Source organism: Cetorhinus maximus, chromosome 17 (assembly GCF_964194155.1).
Source record: "Cetorhinus maximus chromosome 17, sCetMax3.hap1.1, whole genome shotgun sequence".
Taxonomy (NCBI): domain Eukaryota; kingdom Metazoa; phylum Chordata; class Chondrichthyes; order Lamniformes; family Cetorhinidae; genus Cetorhinus; species Cetorhinus maximus.
The window spans coordinates 64,054,061-64,074,041 of record NC_135895.1 but is presented as its reverse complement, the minus strand read 5'-3'; the positions used below and the strand labels follow the sequence as shown (position 1 = coordinate 64,074,041).

At 37.5% G+C, this 19,981-nt stretch overlaps 2 protein-coding genes across 13 annotated transcripts in view; one reads left to right on the top strand and one right to left on the bottom strand.

The window, feature by feature from the left end:
* Positions 1 to 16,104, top strand: part of usp1 (ubiquitin specific peptidase 1) — a 16,612-nt gene extending 508 nt beyond the window's left edge. The window contains exons 2-9 of the mRNA XM_078561339.1: positions 908 to 1,194; positions 3,029 to 3,158; positions 4,632 to 4,739; positions 5,549 to 5,718; positions 8,453 to 9,210; positions 11,692 to 11,853; positions 12,992 to 13,193; positions 13,766 to 16,104. Of these exons, the coding sequence (XP_078417465.1) occupies positions 1,031 to 1,194; positions 3,029 to 3,158; positions 4,632 to 4,739; positions 5,549 to 5,718; positions 8,453 to 9,210; positions 11,692 to 11,853; positions 12,992 to 13,193; positions 13,766 to 14,528 (2,457 nt within the window). The 5' untranslated portion in view covers positions 908 to 1,030 and the 3' untranslated portion in view covers positions 14,529 to 16,104. The remainder of the gene's footprint in view (positions 1 to 907; positions 1,195 to 3,028; positions 3,159 to 4,631; positions 4,740 to 5,548; positions 5,719 to 8,452; positions 9,211 to 11,691; positions 11,854 to 12,991; positions 13,194 to 13,765) is intronic.
* Positions 16,105 to 16,606: 502 nt separating this feature from the next.
* Positions 16,607 to 19,981, bottom strand: part of dock7 (dedicator of cytokinesis 7) — a 174,644-nt gene continuing 171,269 nt past the window's right edge. For 10 of the 12 annotated variants that reach the window (XM_078561325.1, XM_078561327.1, XM_078561328.1 and 7 more), the window contains 3 exons: positions 19,531 to 19,637; positions 17,853 to 18,020; positions 16,607 to 17,108 (listed from right to left, as the gene is read on the bottom strand). In XM_078561325.1, the coding sequence (XP_078417451.1) occupies positions 17,066 to 17,108; positions 17,853 to 18,020; positions 19,531 to 19,637 (318 nt within the window). In that variant the 3' untranslated portion in view covers positions 16,607 to 17,065. The remainder of the gene's footprint in view (positions 17,109 to 17,852; positions 18,021 to 19,530; positions 19,638 to 19,981) is intronic. The other 2 variants (XM_078561338.1, XM_078561337.1) reach the window with 2 other exon arrangements.

Below are 19,981 nucleotides of genomic sequence, written 5' to 3'. Positions count from 1 at the left end.
AATGGGATGAGGCGAGAGTGGTGTGCACGGGTGAGGGTGGACCTGGAGTGAGCTGGGAGGGGGGAGAATGGGGTGATGGGAGGGAGGAGTGGGGGGATGGGAAGGGGGTGTGATCTGTTGGGGAGGGGTAGAGTGGGTGGCAGAGTGTGGGGTGAAGGTCTGTGGGAAGGGTGGGGGAGAGAGGATGAAGAGAAAAATGTAAGGAGGGAGAGAGGGCTGGGAGGGGGAGGGGTGATATGGAGGGGGTGAGGGTGGGCAATGGAGAGAGAATCAAATAGGCCAGGTTGGTTGGGGAGAGCGGGGAAGGTACTGGTGAAGGGTGGGGCTGGGGTGGGTGGTAAGTAGCAGAAATGTATGCCATTGCCAAATTAAGTGTCGCTAACATAGGTGGTTGAAATTGAAGATATTCAGAGTGTTTTAAGAAGCTGTGTCAAGACCTGCCATGGCAACTACTTTATTTAGCTGATTAATGAAAGCAATTATGCATCTTTTATTTACATATTCAAATAGAGTAGTGCAAGGATCAATAATAAAGAGTTTAATAATTACACTGTCATAATGCCAATGACATCACAAACTAGCTTCAACTGACTGCTTATAAAAAAGAGACTCTTCAACTGGCTTTTTTTTCAGTTGAAATTCTGTAAGCAAATTATTCTTCAGCTCGGGGAGTTCTTGTAATTACAGCTGGCCATCACATTCCTGGATTTTCCTAATACTGGTGATGGGTCCTACATGTTTGTTGTCTACAAGTCTGTTCATGCACACCACTAGGTTGGATTCTGGTTCCTGTGTAAATTCAGTAGATATATATGATGTTTATTCAGTTGATAACATGATTTTTAATTTAAATTTAGCCTTGATTTCATAATGCAACTGAGTAAGAGATTTCTAACTTTTTCAACAGGAATACAACTCATCATTTGGTCAACCCAAATATTTGTTTAACAAGCTGCTTGGCCACAGCTGTGAACAGAAAGCAGTCTTATTTCATCCACAAAGTTACTGTTTCTGTTTACTAGTAAATAGGATGCCTGGCCTTGTGCAGAATGAGATTAATGGAAGGGGGAGCCCTACCAAAAGGAAACGACTTTCCCTTAAGTTCTTTCAGAAAAAAGAAGCCAAACGGGCACTGGATTTTACTGAGAAGCAAGAAAATGAACAAAGTCCTTCAGAGCCAAAAAAACTGGATAAGTATGTTGCACAATTAATCAGTACAAAATATTCTGCGAAGTTGAGTCTATGATGATCAGTGTCCTAATATGTATTTTTAGTAATGTACTGGACAATTGATGTACTTTAATCGTAGGACATGAGACTGCATCATTCAAATGTTTTCTGGCTTGTAAAACACAGGATGCCATTTTTATTTAATACTGCATATTCCTGCTACTTTGTTACAGGAAGTTTGGTTAACATTTTGCTATTGTTGGTGCTTAGGCTTGTGCCGGTTGGCAATGCACTCTTGATTTTTAGATCTTATAAAACTAAACTAATTGGAGGATATTAGGAAAGGCGTGGTACAGATGTGAAGCGGGGGTTGTGAATCTAGAATAGCAAATAAATACTGTCATGTCTGTCTAATGTTATACCCTTTTAGAACAAACAAAATATAACATTAGGCATCCTATAACAATAAGGAATCTTTGCTTATAAACACTTATAAACTCTTGAAGCTATTTGCTAGATGACATTGCATCTGCTGCAACTTCAGTAATCTGTCTCAAGATGCTCTTTGATACTCAATGTTACCTGCAATGCTCACCAAGTGACTTTGTTTCCTCAATTGTTGGCTAGTCTGGCAAAATTGAAGAAGTGGTAATTCCTTGTGATTCCATTTTGACGATAAAACATTCCAAAATAACTTTTAAAATTCTTATTACAGTGAGATTAAAATAGTCACAATTAGCTAATCTATATCGTACAAGCTTCAAATACCATGTCAGATTATTTGATCTTTTGATAATCAGGACCTCAAATTTGGAAAACATTAAATGAATTGTAACATCATAGGATTCTGTGCAAACTGAAATGCTATAGACTTGCTACCAGCATAACATACATGTAACAATACATAACTCAATTAAATCTGGCAGAGGGAGGGAACAGTGAATAGAGGGGAGGAACATGCAAGGAAAATCAGTACCTCTGATGCAACACCGCTCATCCAGTACTTTAGCTGCATGCCTGGCTGGATTGTCTCCAGGAGCAGAAAGATGATTACCAAACAAATTTTTACTGGCAGTTGCTGAGCTGCTCCCAACTATGTTTGGAGCCCTGAAATAGTGTGTTTGAGCAGGAAGGGAAAGATGAACAAATCTACATTGGTGGCCTATCCACCTGGTACCTTTGTTTTCACAAGGTTGCTTTATAAATGGTCAAAGGGGGTAAGGAAGAAAGTATTTTGGACAAAATGTATACTGACTTATTGTTTCCTACCCCATTAATTTACCATAATATTTTCCTGACAAAAGTAGATCTTGGATGAGTAAAGTACTGCAGAAGGTGAATCTCTCTGGTATATATTTTTTCTAATTCCCATAGCTGAAAATGTAATATCACTTAATAAGTCCTCTTTTATAAACAGGCAAATAACAAATATGGGGAATAATTCCAAATAGGTACAATATTTCTCTTTCTCCTCCCACTCACTTCCACAACTAAGTTACATAATTTCCCTCAAGGCAGTAAATTTTTAAATATTTACCTCACAATGTCAAGAAATCTCTCAGGCTAGCTTCTGATTGGTGCTGAGTGCATAATGAGCAATGGATGTCAATTATTTGAACACCTTGATTTGTTAATTTATGGTTATTGTGAGTTGCATCTTATACCTGGTTGTTATGCCTGTGTGTCTTTTTTGTTCAGAGTAATTTCTTTCGCTGTGGTTTGGAATATTTTTATTTAATATATCCCATGATTTTACGTTCAATGATTGCAAGATCTTTTGAAACTATTTATTCAGAATTACTGATTATTGTAATGGCAATGTGGCTTTTCTTCTTCCCCAATCCCATCCCTAAAATAGATGTGATAAGGTTGTTTTTGGAGTCCCTTTGATATCTTCTGCAGTTGGATACGAAAAGAGGGAGGAGCTTCTACCTTTTGTGGGCCTGAACAACCTGGGAAATACATGTTACCTCAATAGTGTACTTCAGGTAAAGTAGACTGATCTTAGAGGTGGTGTCAATTCCTTGAATTATATTCACTGGCATATGTATTCAAATTACAATGCACTCTCATTTTCTGATTTTATAACATGAATTTGGGAGCATCTACTCTGAAATAAGTAATCAATTGGTGCTTCTTCTTTACAATTTTTTGAAGTCACTTGTTCATTTAAATTGACTAGCCTGAAGCAAAGGATTTCATTCCCTCAAATATTATCAGACATCCTGAGACATTGATAAAATTACACATGGACATATACTCTGCATCAGTTTCTCCATTTATCCAGATTTATATTTTTTAAGCTTACTGACAATGAAGGACAGGAAAAGGCCTCATACTATGCAACCTGTCCCAGTTCAGTTTGCAATCATTTATAATGTGCAGAGCTGTCCACGTCTTTTTTGTGTTGGGCATTTCAATCTGCTGGTGTGAATCTGCCTACAGTGAGTTTTTCTGCTGCTTCCTCCGTCACTGTACTCTATTGTTCTGATGTGCATTGCGATATTTCTGAGAAATGTAATAAGGTAGTAGCGGTGCTTCTCTTTCTCGAATAAGTGTGTGTATAAACAGAGAAACGATTGCAATTCAGCCAGAAAGAAGAACTGCATGAGGGACTCATGAAATGTACCTGTTTTAGGTAACTAGTGAGCTAAGAATCTTCATTATCGTCTATCAAACCTTTGGATTACTTCTGAATAGGTTCTATTTTTTAAAATATTGATAAATTCTTGTAGATGTGCTTCATTTTCAATATTCTCCTTGACTATTCACTTACCAGCAAAAAAATCAACTTTTTAAATAGTAGTAGATATTCCCCATAGGACAATGAGATAATAACAAGAGGGCACCACTTCAAAATAATCCTAAAGGAAATTAAGGGGAAGGTCTAAAAAATCATTACAGAGAAAGTTATTAGAATTTGCTGCAGACAGTTATTTGTCAGTTGTGAGTGCAAAAGATCCTATAGCATTATTTTAAATAAGAACAGGGTCCTAGCCAGTATCTCTCCCTCAACCAATATCACTTGGAACAAACAAATTATCTGGCCAGTGCTGTTTGTGGGACCTTTCTGTGAACAAATTGGTCGCTGCTGATCCTAGATTACAACAGTGACTACACTTCAAATAGTACTTTGTTGGTTGTAAAGTGTGTCGGGATATCCTGTAATTGTGAAAATTGCCAAATAAATGCAAATCTTTCTTTAAATTGAATCAGAGTTGATAATTTATTTTAAACTGGAATTAGGTAGTTGATTCAAAGAATAATACTTTAGGATTATGGAATTTAGACTGGATGCTTAACAGTGAAAGATTTTGGCACAGATTTGATGAACCAAAGAACCTGTTTCCGTACTGCTTAGTAGCTCATACACAGCTATTCCATGCTCAAAATGTGGTTAGTGTGTAAATTTGTATAATGGTCACATTTTGTTAAAATACAACTTTTTCTTTAACGACCAGGTATTGTATTATTGTCCTGGATTTAAAACTGGGATGAAATTCATGTATGACATAATATCCAAAAAACATGAGATACTGAAGAGTGAGGAGGAACCCAAAAAAGTCCAGGTAATCTGGAATGAAAATACACTTGCAAATTATTAGGTTTAGGATATTATGCATTTCCCTGACTATTCGGGTATTTTAATTTGCTGCTGCTTCTATAACTACATATAAAATGCTGCGTTTTTCCAGGTATTTCTGTTTTTGTTTTGGATTTCCAGCATCCGCAGTTTTTTGTTTTTATACATATAAAATAAAATGTGTTTCCAGTATTTTATTTTCAAAACAGTAATTTATTGTTATATGGTACTACTGTTATGGGTAGCCTTCTTGTACCTCATTTAAATGGCTGTTCATGTGTTGTCTTGCTATTTGTTCATGGAGGGCACTGCAGCTGAGATGAACTCTTCTTTGCCAACATATAATTTCCATCCTGACACTGGATAGTGATCAAGAGGAGAAAATTTGGTTGATTTTCTCCTCTTCCACCCCACCCCCCCACTTTTTCCTCACTTTGAGGATCACTGAAGCCATTTGTAATACTCTGGCAGACTTCAGCCAAATTAAACAGAGCACCTTTCTGACATGTGACTTAGCATGTCACACTGGGTGATACCTATACATAATGAGCAGTAGCAGAAACAACATAAAGAGAAGTTTTCAGCAGAGTCGCTCAAGAGACAATTATGGCCACATAACTGAGATGATGTTTGTATTATTTTGAAGAAAAATAAGTTATTTTTAAAGGGGAATTACTCATGAACAGTTAATTCTAATTAAATATATCCTGACAGTTTCTGCATTTGACAGAATTTAGCTAACTAACTAACTAAAATTTTAAGTATAATACTAATCTGAATGCTTCTGTACTATAGGACATATTAAATGGTCAAGAGGAATTGCCAATCTGTTTAGAGCTGATCTGCAACTTGCACGGTTTGATTGTGTCGATGGAACAGATACAAGCCAGCTATCTTCTGAATGCAGAGAATTGTCCTGAAGGTGAACTTGCTACTCAGCCTAAAAGACTGATGAGTACACTGAAGTAAGTTTTTAAATTTGGATTTTATCTCTAAATATTTATTTCCACCCCCCCCCCCCAAAAATTTCTAATGAGATAAAATCCAAATATTAGGTCTTGCTGTTAAATAATCCTAATTAAGGCACTTCTGAACAAAATATCTGTATTGAATGATTAATTGTGAACTTAAAATTCAGACTCTGGATACACCTCCATGATCACTCTTGAGTACTTTGTCATCAACTGTCCTAATACCAGAATCCTAGCCAAGGCAACTAAACATGTAGAACATTTATTCAACCAGAGATTTTCTTAACTATGGTAAGGTAGATTTAGCTACACATCACTATTATAATAGGAAATCTCTGAAGAGATCAATTTTGTCTGAAAAAGTTTGTTTCATATTTTGCTTTTTCCTCCCTTTTATGTCACTTCTGAAGGTGATAATTCATACTACACTGACTCCTTGGGCAGTGGCAGCCCTTTAATAACTTGTTGAAATGCCCATTCTTCATCTTTGAACTGTAAAGTGTCAGCCTACCCTCTTCTGTTATCCTAAGTGCACTTAAACAGAAGATACTCAATATTAATCATGAATAGGAATCGTGGTTTCTCCTTTTTCTCCATTCTGGGGATGCCTAGGCCATTGTTGCACCACTCCCACAGCTGCTGGAATTGTGATTGAGTAACTCAGCCTAGACCAAGAAGTGAACTCGGGCTCTTTCCTGCCTGTATGAACCAAACTATGGGTTATTTTGATACACTATGCAAAATCCTGTTTAACTTAACAGCATTTTATATACATAGCAAAGATGTTATTAGCCCAAAATCATACCTTCAAGGCTCTGCATTGAAGGAATATTCTGGGATAATGTTGTTAAACTTGTTTAAAAAATAATTTATTTATCCTCCTGCTCTTCTCCATGCTTAGTCCTAACAAACATATAGTTTGCACACCAACTGAAACTGCCATATTTTTTGAAGGTTGAACACTGAAGTGTGATCAGTACTTGTTTCAGCTACTGGCATTGACATTTCACATTTGGGCACTCAATGCTGTTTCAGCACCCAGCTTTAGAAATGGCATGAGAGAGGCCAGCAGTTGTGAAGTTAACTTTTTATTTGCCTTTTCCACAATACACAACCTGCCTCCCCCTCAAAAAAAAAACTGAAGCCATTTACTCCTTACTTGGGTACTTTGTCCAAGTAGCTATCATCTGTAAGTGTATATAGGCTGCACAGTCACTCGATAATCATAGCCTCACCCGATTTTGACCTTGTTCAGCACCCAACAAGGGTTGTTAGAATGTAATTTTGCCACCTAACCCAGGTAGGCACTATAGCCAATTGTAATCATCCTGCTGGCACCCTAGCTGAGATCATTAAATCATCATAGATCAAGAATTGAACCAAATCAACCAAATTTTCTCCTGTTCTTTGTATCTGTTATTTGCTGCAGCAGTTTTCATTTACGACACAATAGGAGGCCCTTTGGCCCATAGAGTCTTATGCGGGCTCTCCGTGGAGCAATCCAGTCAGTCCCATTCCCCACTTAATCCCTGAGTCAACAGGGAAAAACTTTAAATTTAAAAAATTTTGAATACTACAAATAAAACGAGAAAGCTTGTTTGGTGAGTCAGAGAATCCACTATTTTATAACAGCATTACACTGTATAATGGTGTAGTTCTGTGTGTGACATTTCTCACAGCAAAAACATGTATCTTTCTGTTAAATCTGCTTTTTTCTCCTCACTGTAATTCTGTAGTATTCAATCAGATTCATTCTCCATTTTTCACTCTATGCCTCCTCTCATCTGTATGTCTCCAGTGTGTCTCCAGCTGTCATGAATGTTCCCTTTATTGATGTATTCACTACCTATCTTTTACCTTTTTTAAGCTACTGTATTGTATGTAGGAAAATGGGAGAGGTTGCCTGAGAAATGCTGAAGTTGGGGTAACTGAGATAGAAAGTGAAGATGAGTATAAGGCAAGGAGCATCCCAGGATGTGGGGTTAAGGAAGAGTAGGGAGATCTGGGAAATGGGGAGTAAGAGTGTGGTAATATAGGAATAGATGGTGAGGGAGCATGTGAGCATTCAAGAAACACTTGGCAGGTTAGTTGGAAAGAACTACTGTTTCTACCATCCAAAGTCTTTCTCATTTTGAGTCCTCTACCAAACTGGTTTTCTCCTCAGCTGACTCAGAAGCATATATGCATAATTCTTTTCTTAGTTAAGTAGTGTAGGGATGGCTGGAAATTCAGCTAAGAATTCTGACCCCAAAAAAACATAAATAAGACTGGATCTCCAGAGAGTTCTGCCCAGCCCAAACCAGAAAGCTGACATGGTAAAAGATTATTAAAAATCAGTGGTGCACCAGGAAAGGACTTACATGTACAAGGAAAAAGACCAAACTTTGTACTCAGCTAAATCAAAAGAGCTTTGTATTTTTAAAATTTAAATTTTAAAAATGAGGGGATGATTATTAAAATATGCTCATTCTTGGACTTTACCTTTTATTGATATCGGTGTTTCTGGAAGGATTACAGCTGTTGGCTTGATGTAATACAGTATCCCTCATGACTGACATTACAGTAAGTGTCTATTGTAATCAAGTAACTGGGCTACATGACAGATTTTAACTGTACTTGAAGATATTACAGTCATACCAATAGAAGTGTAAAGAATTCTGCTGCAGTACAAATAAAATGAAATGACATTTGAATGGAATAATATATGAACTGTTCATTCGTACTTTAGAGAGCTGAATCCAATGTATGATGGCTACCTACAGCATGATGCACAAGAAGTGTTGCAATGTATTTTGGGATACATCCTGGAAGCTTGTCAGCTGTTGAAGAAAAGTGCATCTGTTGAAGAAAATGTAGACCCTGAAACAACTGTGGAGAATAAAATGAACAGGCCTACAGAAACTTCTTGTTCCAATAATCTGATAATTGGAAATGATGCTGTGCAAGATGACCATGAAATGCCTGATCTAGAGAAAGAGGAACTGCTAAAGAAAAGGAAAAATGGGAAAAGAAAAAGTGATACACAAGCTGGCAATGCCATGAAAAAATCTAAATTGCCTAAGGATGTGAGAAAAACAGAGGAGAAACGGCAAACAAGACGGACCAGAAAACCTTCTGGGGAAGCTATTGAACAAGAACCTGATATCGATGCTAGGAGTGTATCTGAAAATGGTACTGCGCACTCAGTTGCTCATAAGAAAGCAGAACTTGGGTTAAGATGGCTGAAACCTACAGTGAAGCAGCCAAGCATACTTTCAAAATTTTGTAGTCTTGGCAAGCGAGCATCAAATCAGGGCATCAAAGAACCAAGAAAAGGTGATGAAGCAAATGGAAATCAGCCACAGTGTACAGAAACGTCAAATGAGAACGGCTCAATAGAGCACTACTATTCTGCAACAGGCTGCAAGACCCATTGTGCTACAGAAATCACCAATAAGAAAAATGGAAGTGTGAGTGAAACTGAAGACAAGAGCACAAGGAAAGCAGGTTGGTGATGCTAAAAATTTCAGTAAGTTTTCTTTTTAGCTAAAGCTGACCAGTTAAGCAGGATTCATTCAATACCTCAACTAAAGTCTCTCACTTCCAGCACAATACAGGCAAACACCATTTCCAGTTAAATATTCTTAGTGCTGTACAATTATGCTCAGTGTTTCTGTCTAGTAAAGGTCAAGTAAGAAAGAGCCTGGGGAAGAGAAAGAAAAGGAAAGCTAAGAGGTAAGAATGATGAACTAATATATTAAAAATTAATCATAGGACTCAATGAGGTGGATGCTGAGATATCCAAAAACCATGAAGAAATACAGATAGACATTATTTAGGCTAAAGGTGACATTAACTGAACTTAGAATTATTTTGTGTAAATTAGTTGACTTCTGTATACAGTTATCTAGTATTGATAGGGTTGGAAAAAGATGAAAAGTTGCCTTATTGACTTTTCCTTGTTAGACATGGTGAATGAAATACCATAGAACATAATCTATTTGAAACTGAAGTAAGACTGTAAAGCTGACATTGTTTGAGTCTGGTCAATTTTCATAGAAGATCTGAGCCATTTATTCCCCTGTTTGCACAGTTCAAACTGTCTTGCAGACTGCATATATTTTTACTCACCGGAAAAACAGAAATGCAGTACTTTTCCATGGAATTACATGAAATAAATTACAGTACTTTAAGATTGTTAGAACAATAAAAAAATAAATTCTTGAGACACCAAAGACACAGTTAATTTGAGTTTGTCATTCCTCTGTGGTCTGCTAATGCATGTTATTTGGTTAACAACCCTATTCCTGCTTTTTTTGACACCTAAAGCACGTCAGATTGACTTGGTTATATCTGCGATGCAACTAGAACAGCACTGTTTGGATTGGCTTATAGCTAGGTCCAAAGATTATTTTTATTTAACTAATTAATACTTGTAAAAGCTGTTGTTCCTACTTCTAGTATGGAAGGTGACAGGGAAGGAAGCGGGGATGAGTAGCTTTTACAAAAGTATGGTTTAAAGAGACAGAACTAAATCTAAAATGTCTTAATTGAAATAGATTGTTTTTGCAGTAATAAAGTTATCCCTGCCTCTTGAGTTGCTATATTACTTAAATTTTCAGCTAACGCTGATATTAATGTGATCTTTCATGCCAGGAACATGGTTATTTCTCTTTCTGTTTCCAGCCAAACAATTATTTATCCACCTCTGTTATTAGCAATAGAAACCTAGCCTGTCTTTCCCCCAAATGCCTGCAGTATGTCACTTAACAAGTTGAGTGAAACATAATTTCAGTGTTTTGTTCCTCGAGAATACATTGGTCCATGTTGAGCTTCAGGATCCTTGAGTCATTGTTTTATTTATAGCTTTCAGCTCATGCAACATGGAACAGAGTAAGAAAGCTCATGCAACATGAACTAAAATCATAAAGTAGCTCTTTCTGCAATAAAGACCCCGTACAAAACATGCACCTTAAGAGGAAGAAATATGTAAGGAAAGCAAAATTTTGGTGCTGATTCAAAAATATATTCAATATATCAAAATAATCTTTCCCTACTGGGAACTCTAATTTCTTCCCCCTCTAGAATTATTCAGGGATTGTAATGAGAGGTATAATGCGTCAGGTAGAAACTCATTCATTGCATTGAGTACTGAAACTTCAGCCTAGTTTTGGGAGCTGATTCATTGCCACCTGATCTGACTGTGCAGCATGATCCATCTGATTAAGGTGTTTAACATTTAACAAAGGTTAAAGTGCTTTCCTGTTTTGGTGTTAGGCCACTCCTGGTTGGCTGATGCAAGATTTGGGGCCTTACTTAAAAAACTAGTTGGTTGCTTATGTTGCTTACTGAAAAAGTTAATGTCTGCTTGTCTTCCCTTTGTCTTTCATGCTCATTCACTTCATTGATTATTTCTATTTCTTTGACTTTCATAATTTTTCATTTTTCTTTGTTTCCTACTTTGCTTACCTCCATTCTCTCTAAACAATCCATGTAACTTAAATACAACTGAAGAATCCCTTGCATTGTTCTTTGCCTCCACTTTCTGTATATCTAGAAGACCAGCTCCATTTTCTAAATCGGCCTCCAGCAGGAAAGCAGAGACAAAGAACAAGGTAAATGCACCAGAGTCCTTGTGGCTTCACTCTCCAACTCATACATCTTAAAAGTATCTTGAGTCTTTTTTTCTCCTATGACTCAAAGCTACAATCCTCTGATAGCTCCAGAAGTGGTTGCATCTCCCTGGGTATTTCCTGTTATTAATAATCCCTAATATTCATGATGCCTTAGCGGACAAAGTTCTGCTTGCAGGTATCAGTTCCAAAGCATAAAACACGGAGACTTTAGACAGCCCAGTAAGTGTGAAGTATCCCTTTTCTGTAACATACAAATATGGGCATTTTCACCAAATTATATTTTAATTTCTGTGGTCATTGCTTCTTACACTAGCATTATTCTGACAGTAACAACTACTTTTGGTTTGTTTAGAGTTGTCTGGATTTGAGTTGATGGATGGAATGTTCCAAGGACAGTTAGTTTTGAGAACACGTTGTTTGGAGTGCGAGTGTTACTCTGAACGGAGAGAGAATTTCCAGGATATCAGCGTACCTGTTCAAGAAAATGATCCAAAGGAAGGAGATGCTTCCGAGAGTAAGTAAATAGCTGTCTTTACTGGTATAGTGAAAAATGATTCCTTTTGGGGTCAGTAAATGTAATGTAGGACTTTGAAGTGGAGCATGTAATTTTAATTCTGTGTTTGGTTCTGCTTACCAAGGCGCTAGAGAGACATTTAAGTGCTTGAGGCAGTGCAGAGATGAGGCAGTGCAGAGATGAGCCATAACCATCCTAGTGGTTAAGGGCTGAGCTACTGTAAGTCCTCAAAGTTGTGGTTGCATTCCTGAAAATTGCGACTTTAAGTGAATCATGATTCCTATGGGAACTCGATGTTAAAGCTGGAGTTTGTTGTTTTTTTAATTAATTCATGGGATGTGGGCTTCACTGGCTGGGCCAGCATTTGTTGCCCATCCCTAGTTGCCATTGAGAAGGTGGTGGTGAGCTGCTGTTTTTTCTGGACAAGAAATGTCCAAAGGAACCTAAGTTGAAATACTGTACCATACGTATGCGGCACTGTGTATTCCTAGCTGGAGTAACTTGCAAAATAAAATAACAAATACTATATGAATTCAAATTAATAACATTAACTCACCCAAACAAGCCCTGAATAGCACAGCTTCTGTGCCTTGCCTAGGAATCATGAAACTTAGCTCAACTTTTTGCTTGCTTTCCTTTCTTATAATGTCTGTTCCCTCTCTGTCACTCTGCCTTCTTTCCTACTCTGGTTCTGTCTCTCTCTAGAACCTGGACCCCCTTCCTGACAGCCGAGCCCCTGTCCCGGCGGTTGTCACCGGAAGGAGCTGGAGCTCCCTTTCCACCCCCACCACGCTTCATCGTCCAACCAGTGGCCAGCAGCTTCCTGTTTCTACCCTGCACTCATGTTCCCAAATCTCGACCTCGCTCTCTCCCTGCAGCCTGGGCTTTGGGTGATGGCTCTGGCATCAGGACATTCAGAACATGGCGGTGGCTAGCCCAGAGTTTGGGGGGGCATTGGCATTGCAGAGCCAGAGTGCAGATGACATAAATATGAAAATGGCAGTGCAAATCAGAATAAAAAGGCCCTAAAGAATAAGTGTTAAAGCAAAATGACTTTAAGCGGAGCGACTTAAGTGAGGACTTATTGTTTAAGGATAGACAGGAGTGACTTTAAATTTTCATGCCCCTTTTATTCCAGTATCTCCAGAACCAAAGATGGAAATAAAAACACTGAAATGGGCAATATCGCAGTTTGCTTCAGTGGAACGAATAGTTGGTGAAGACAAATATTTTTGTGAAAACTGTCACCATTACACAGAAGCTGAGCGCAGTCTGTTGTTTGACAAGATGCCAGAAGTTGTTACCATCCACTTGAAGTGTTTTGCAGCATGTAGTTCAGAGTAAGTATGGAACTGCAAAAAATTGAAATTAGAATTGGATGACCAAGTTTTAAGATCAAAATAAAGGTATTTAAAATGCCTAAAACAATTTAACCTATTAGTTTCTCTTTCCAAACTGAAAAGCTGAGGGAGACTAACTCTCTATCCTTGCATATCTTTAAGTGTATGATTGATTGAAGTGTTCACCTGTCAAAAATGGTACAGGGATAAGCAAGAGAGGGGGAAATATTAATATTTTACTAATGTGAAATTGCTTTGCCAGCCTGTATGGGCAGGATGAGCGCCTAGGACAAAACGCGAGCTCAAAAGCATGTCACTCATGGTGGGCAAGGAACTAAACCAATTTGCATGTACAGTATTTGCTACTTCCAGCAAATACCTTGCTATAAATGATGTGTAAGTGAACATTATTTAAAATGCTGCAATTTACTGGAGCATATGTCTGAACAGTGAAAATGTTCACTGTTCATGATTGTCCATTTAGAATGCAAATGTAAGCTGCATTTTTTTAAACTGTTGTCACAGTAACACTGTATCCTTGCTGACCATGATCTATTCTGATGATTTTTTAGGTTGGAGCCCTATGGCAATCTATCAAAAGTGAATACTCCCTTGCTGACTCCTCTTCAGCTTTCTCTTGAAGAATGGAGCACAAAAGAGACCAGTGATTGCTATGAACTGTTCGCTGTAGTCATGCACAATGGGATGAGCATTAGTAGTGGTCATTACACAGCCTATGTAAAAATGACACATTTTAACAGTCAGGAGATGCTCAAAGAAGAATCTACCATGAATTGTACATATGGTGTGAAACAAGAACCACTGAGTGAAGAAGAGGCAAAAAGCTCCATTTGTTCACAAGAATATGATGATGGAGAGATATCGGTTAAACTGAAAGGGAACTTCCAAACAGCAACAAATGGTAAAACTACAAAGAAGAATGCAGAAAGTGTTGGGCTCCTTGGTGGACAAAAGAATATGTCTAGTTTTGATCTGTATGTCCCCAAGACCAAGAACGATACTGAAAAACCTGGGACTAGATTAAAAGAAAATGCGAAATCTGACAACTTCAAAGAAAAACATATTAATTCTATTAAAGACCAAAGTTGTTGTAACAATCAACAGGAAGTGTCTGAAACTGGGAGCAACATCCCGGAAAACCAGGTTTCTCAAAGTTGCTGTAGTCTACTGGAGTATGAGGGAAAATGGATGCTGTTTGATGACGCTGAGGTGAAGCTTACAGATGAGCAAGATTTTCTCAGTTCACTTTCTCCGTCGACCTCTTGCACATCAACCCCGTACCTATTGTTTTACAAAAAAATGGCAAACCCATAAAAATGCACCTTAAAGAAATTGATATGTTACTTTACCATGGTATGTTTTCTTTCACTGCTTGTTGTATATTTAATATAGAGCACTGTAAAACATTGAAGCCTTTGTGGATTTGCTAGCATAAGCTGTCTGAATCACTAATCAAGCACTTCTAAAACAGCCTGATAAAGCAAGCTTCCAAGTTTGTGTTTAAATATGAAGCAGATTATAGGCTCTAAATTTAAAAGTACATTTAGATGCAAATTTTGTTTTTGCAAATAATGGTGGATGCAAAATGTTTCTTGCCTATCTACAGCAGGGGCTGTCCATCTCTATCACATTATTGTTGGATGTTTAAACTTTCAAAGGTGATAGCCAAGTCCTGTAAAACCTTACCACACTTGTCCATGGTGCCTTACAGCCTCCATCAGTAAAATCTAAAGAATATGATCACCTGCATTTTAGAAGATTGCAATGTAGCAGGTACTTAGTAAAATTTAAATTTTGTTTGCTGCAAACCCCCTCTCCCAATGCAGTGAGATCATCATTCCTTGTACCATTTCTCCTGTAGGGCCTTACCAATTCAGGGACAAGATCCTCAGTATCTCTGGTGTTGCCCTCCAGAAGTCAGTCAAAATTTATGCACTGAATACCACAGCAGGTATTAGTCTAATCCGCTGGTGCAGTTGGTGGGCATGTTTGGCTGTTAACCAAAAGGTTGGTGGTTTGAGACTGCTGAGAGATGAAAATCTCAGTTTTGTTTGGGGGGGGAGGTGGTGGCAGTTAGCTCAGTTGGCTAGATGGTTAGAGTGTGACTCCTCGCCTTGCTCCACGTTTGCTGAGTGGTGCCCTCAAGCGTCATGTCCTGAAAAGGACATTGTAGATTGAAGGACATTTCAGAAATGTTGAACATTACAAGTTTGAATATTAGCAAAGATGTACAAGAAAATCTGGAATATAGTCATGTTTCTTTTTCTTCAGTGTACTATAGATACTAGTAATGTAAATAAAATAGTAAAGTAATTTTGTATAAAGTTTAATCATAACTTTTCGTATGTAGTTTCTAAGATAATCTAGGAAACCTGTCCTATAAATTTACCCCTCTAATTTGTAAATGCAATTATCTCAAAGTTGTACATAAAAGACCAATGGGGTATAATTTTAATAATCTACCTGAAATGAAATTTGTATAGCACAAATGTGGGTCATTATTTTTCAGAAGGTACATCCTCTGCACACTGCTAGATTTGAGGTTCTAATGTGGCATTAATAACCCAAAGCGCAGCCTTAATACAGAGCAGAAGGCGACCAATGAGTTGTTGATCAGCTGCTCCTTTTGAAAAAAACAAAGAAGCCATTATCATACAAGTTTGGCACATTTCTACTTTTAAATTTTCAGCATTACCATTTATTCTTTCCTATTCATAAAAAAAAAATGCAGTGTATTGTCATCCGAAGTTTTTGACTGGGTGCAGTATGCAGCTTATTGTGGTAGAACATTATTGATGTTGGACGGTGTCAGAATGAATTCAAGCTCTTTGTATTTCTTTTTCCAATTTTACTGGAAATTGGAAAATTTTCAATAAACCATGACTCCACACCCTCTGTGCTACATTTTATTATAAATTATCCTTATATATCTTTGTTGACTCCTTGCTGTGATAGTTCCTCACCTAAAGCTGAGATACTCAGCAGCCATTAGAACCGAGCCTGATCCCGTTTTAATCCAATGCACTAATAGATATCGGGGTAATATGCTTAAGAGACCAAAACGCCCCAGGTTCAACTTCTGTTGTTTTGTTGAATTAGCTGATTTCAACTGAGGCTACAGTGGGTCTAAGTGCCACAGGAAAGTGAGAAGAAATATTAACAATCTCCTACAATTATGATTAGGAGGAGGTGCAAACAACGGTTTCCTCCTTTTTCATTTTATAACATTTGATAAGAGTTTGGTTGATGGAGTTCTTATCTAAATCATTAGTGATGAATAGAACTTATTTAAACTCTCAGATGGTTGTATGGACTTAAACAAAAGCAGGTCCAACAGCCTAGTACTTCCGCAAAAATGAACAGGTTGCAGTGAAATCAAGAAAAATACCACATTGAAGTCATTTCAATATTTAATAGTACCTTCTTCAAAAAATAAAAATGAAATTATCATTGCCAATGACAACTGTTCAAAAGAATTTTGTGCGAATTTCTGATATAAATAGTACATCAGCTAATAGTAAATAACATTAAGAATTTTTAATACATAATGGTAGATAAATAATAGCAGGCATGACTGATTAGTGAATTGTAACTGCTAGTGACAACACTAACTACTGAGACTTTGTGCAAGGAAATGTAACCTTGAATGTTTTGGAATAATTACTAGTACCATGACATAAGCCATTTATCCTCAACCCCTTCACTTCACTTCACTTAAAGAAATGTAGTGTATCAAAATTTGAGGTATGAATTTGTGTTTTGATGTTCATGTTTGTTGTCTGATGAAATGAATACATGCCTTTTTGCCCCTTTATCACATACAAGCATAGGTAAGTGCCTAGTCCACCTTTTCAGATGTCCACTTTGCGAAGGCTCAATCTGCTGAAAGAATCTCTGTAATACAACATATAGGAATTAACCATTTTGCATTTTATGTGTCTCGTTTATGTCAGTAATATTAGAAAACAGTTTTTGTTTTCTTTCATAAAAGGCGTGACTCATGCTGAAGTACATCTCTACAGAATCTTGGTCATGTTTTTGCCAGGTTGTTCAATGATACAGCCAACACAACCAGTACTCAAATTGGCATCCTTATATGCACATCTCTAGCTCAATTGGAAACTCTGGCTGATTTTGTATTACTGCAATAACCATCTAAGATGAAAGGTGAGTTTGGGAATTAAAACCTGGACCCTTCCTAACCTATATGGCTTAATAGCTCATCAGGTGGTAGATTTATCCACTGATCTAAAAGTACCTTGTCAACTCTGCTTTTCGAATCAGTCCTCATGCATAGAAGCAACTGCACGGACTGACTTGTCTTCTGTTATAATACAAATCAAGGTGAAATCTACTGTAGAATAATGTGATGATTTTAACTACAGTTAGCTATAAATTAACACTTTTTTGCACAATTTAAGTTTATGGAGAAGTTGAGCAATTAACATTTCCAATACTGAGATATTTAGTGATCTTTACTGAGAAGCTTTTGGACAGCATTAATAAGGCAATTTGATCAATAATCTCCAACCAAATAATTTGTATCTTAAAAGTGGACAGTGACAAACTTTTAATCTCAGCCTAATGAACAATGAACAAAAGCAACTTAATCGCTGTTTTATACTAATTTGAACATACCTATGGCAGCTGATCGGTAGAACAGGTTTGTAAAGCTGGGGAATCTTCCTGTTTATCAAAGGCTGAAGAGCCTCCTTGAGGCGGTGATAATTCCGTTCGAGCTCACGTTGATATTCCTTCTGATCGGGACCTATCAAACTCTTGTTCTTCCTCAGGGCATCCTCACATCTTAATTAAACAAACTGTAATCAGAAAACTTACAACATCTCATCTCACCTGGCTAGTGAAGATGAAATTATGTCTAGCTATTGAGCACTGTCACGAAGCTTAATTATTTAGCCTTAGCAGGAATTTGAAAACTAAAATCATATCTGTCAATGTTTTTTGTTATTCAATGCACTTAAGTGATGCTCCTAATTCTTCATCTTGAATAGGTTCCCACCTCAGCCATTATTAGTGATTGACCTGGAACGAGCAGCACAGCCAATTCTTAGCTTTAAAATGTTTTTTGCATTCAGCCAAGCTTGGAAGGACCAAATCTGTAACTGTACCGTGCTAGGGTTTTTCAACATTCAGGTGGACCATGCACAAAAATTTCAGCAGTCAGTCAGCATTCCACGTCACTGTTTTGAAGAACAGGGACGTTTGCCTGGTATTCCAGCTAATGGTCCAGACTGTCATCAAATTGCCACTTTGCTCATGCAGTTCTGGCCAGCTCTTCCAAGCCCTGGCTTCTTGAGAAATGTGGAGTGTACACTCCCACAAAGGGCTCCATCACTGCACTATAGTGTCGGGACACACGATATGACACACCTTTTTACGGTACTATCTGCTTTAGGATAAGTTTAAAGGTCCAGTGTGAATGGATGAATGGGTAAGGTGGCAGCAATTCTGTATTTATCCAAAAGTTAGACTAGGATTTTTAAAAAACATTTCCTGCGTAACTATACGGGCAAGTAAAATGAAACTGTCCAAAGTCTGACTAACTCAGATGGAGATTTGCAGAGGGTCCTGGGGAATTGCTTGTCGAACATTCGAACTTTGGCATGTAACCGGATTCTAAATGGCTGGTCATATTCGGAAAGATACAGAAGGTGGTTGGAATTATCATGGCAGGGCAAGACAAATTCACTTAAGGGAGGAGTAATTGGGGAAGGGGCACTAGCCATCATTCCTTAAAGCTACTTGTAAAACTACCCTTAAAATTAATTAAATTTCACAAAATCAGATGCTTAATTGGACAACAGCAATGTGACGTTCTCACATCAATCAAAGAATGATTGTGAATTGATGCAAAGAGACTATAAGGCACTTGAAAAATAGTATTCATCTGGTGTACCATAAAATTACTCCTACATCCCTGACTATGTTGGCTGTAATATGCATCATTGTGAAGAATACACATCAACATACATTCCTATGTAAATAAACAGTGCACTGCAGTCTATGAAAAACATGTATAATCAGTTCAGTCAATTTATGACACTCTTGTAAAACAATTGAGGTGGTTTATATCCAGTGGTAGGAACACAACCTGATGCTTTATTCATGTAACATAGAACTGATAAAAGCAGATGGCTCTTTGTTACAATTTTGGGTGGCTGAAAGCTTAGTCACAACTGAATGTGGATGTTTGTGATGTTGCCAGTCTCCAAACTTGACACGCAGTATAAATGGGAGAACAAATTCAGAGCAAAATCAACCATCTCTCAGTGCAGAAAACAGTATAAAATCATACCTTTTGGTGAAGTCTTTGAAGCAAAGGCGTAACTTGTTGTGATGTCGGAAGAGTTTGGAATCATTAGGTATTTCAGACAAAAACACTTGAGCAACTTCTAAAGGTCCCTATGTGAGGAATAAACATATGATAGAAATAGGAACTGTATTTTAACTCATTACCATCGAAAAACATTTAGAGCAGAATGCAGGCACAATACCAAGAGTTTTACATTCACGCTTGATTACAAATCCAGAGAAATCTCCATGTCTCAGGCTGATTAGTTTTCAAAGGCCAGAATTTTATGGCCCCATCGGGGCAAGCTTGTAAAATGTGACGTGGCATTCTAAACTCCATCGACTTCGGCAGGAACATAAAATCATGCTGGTGTAAAATTGAGCCCTAAGTTTTTAATGCATTCAGTGATACTAAAATAAAAGCAAATTTCATGAATAGCTTCATCATTCCTAAA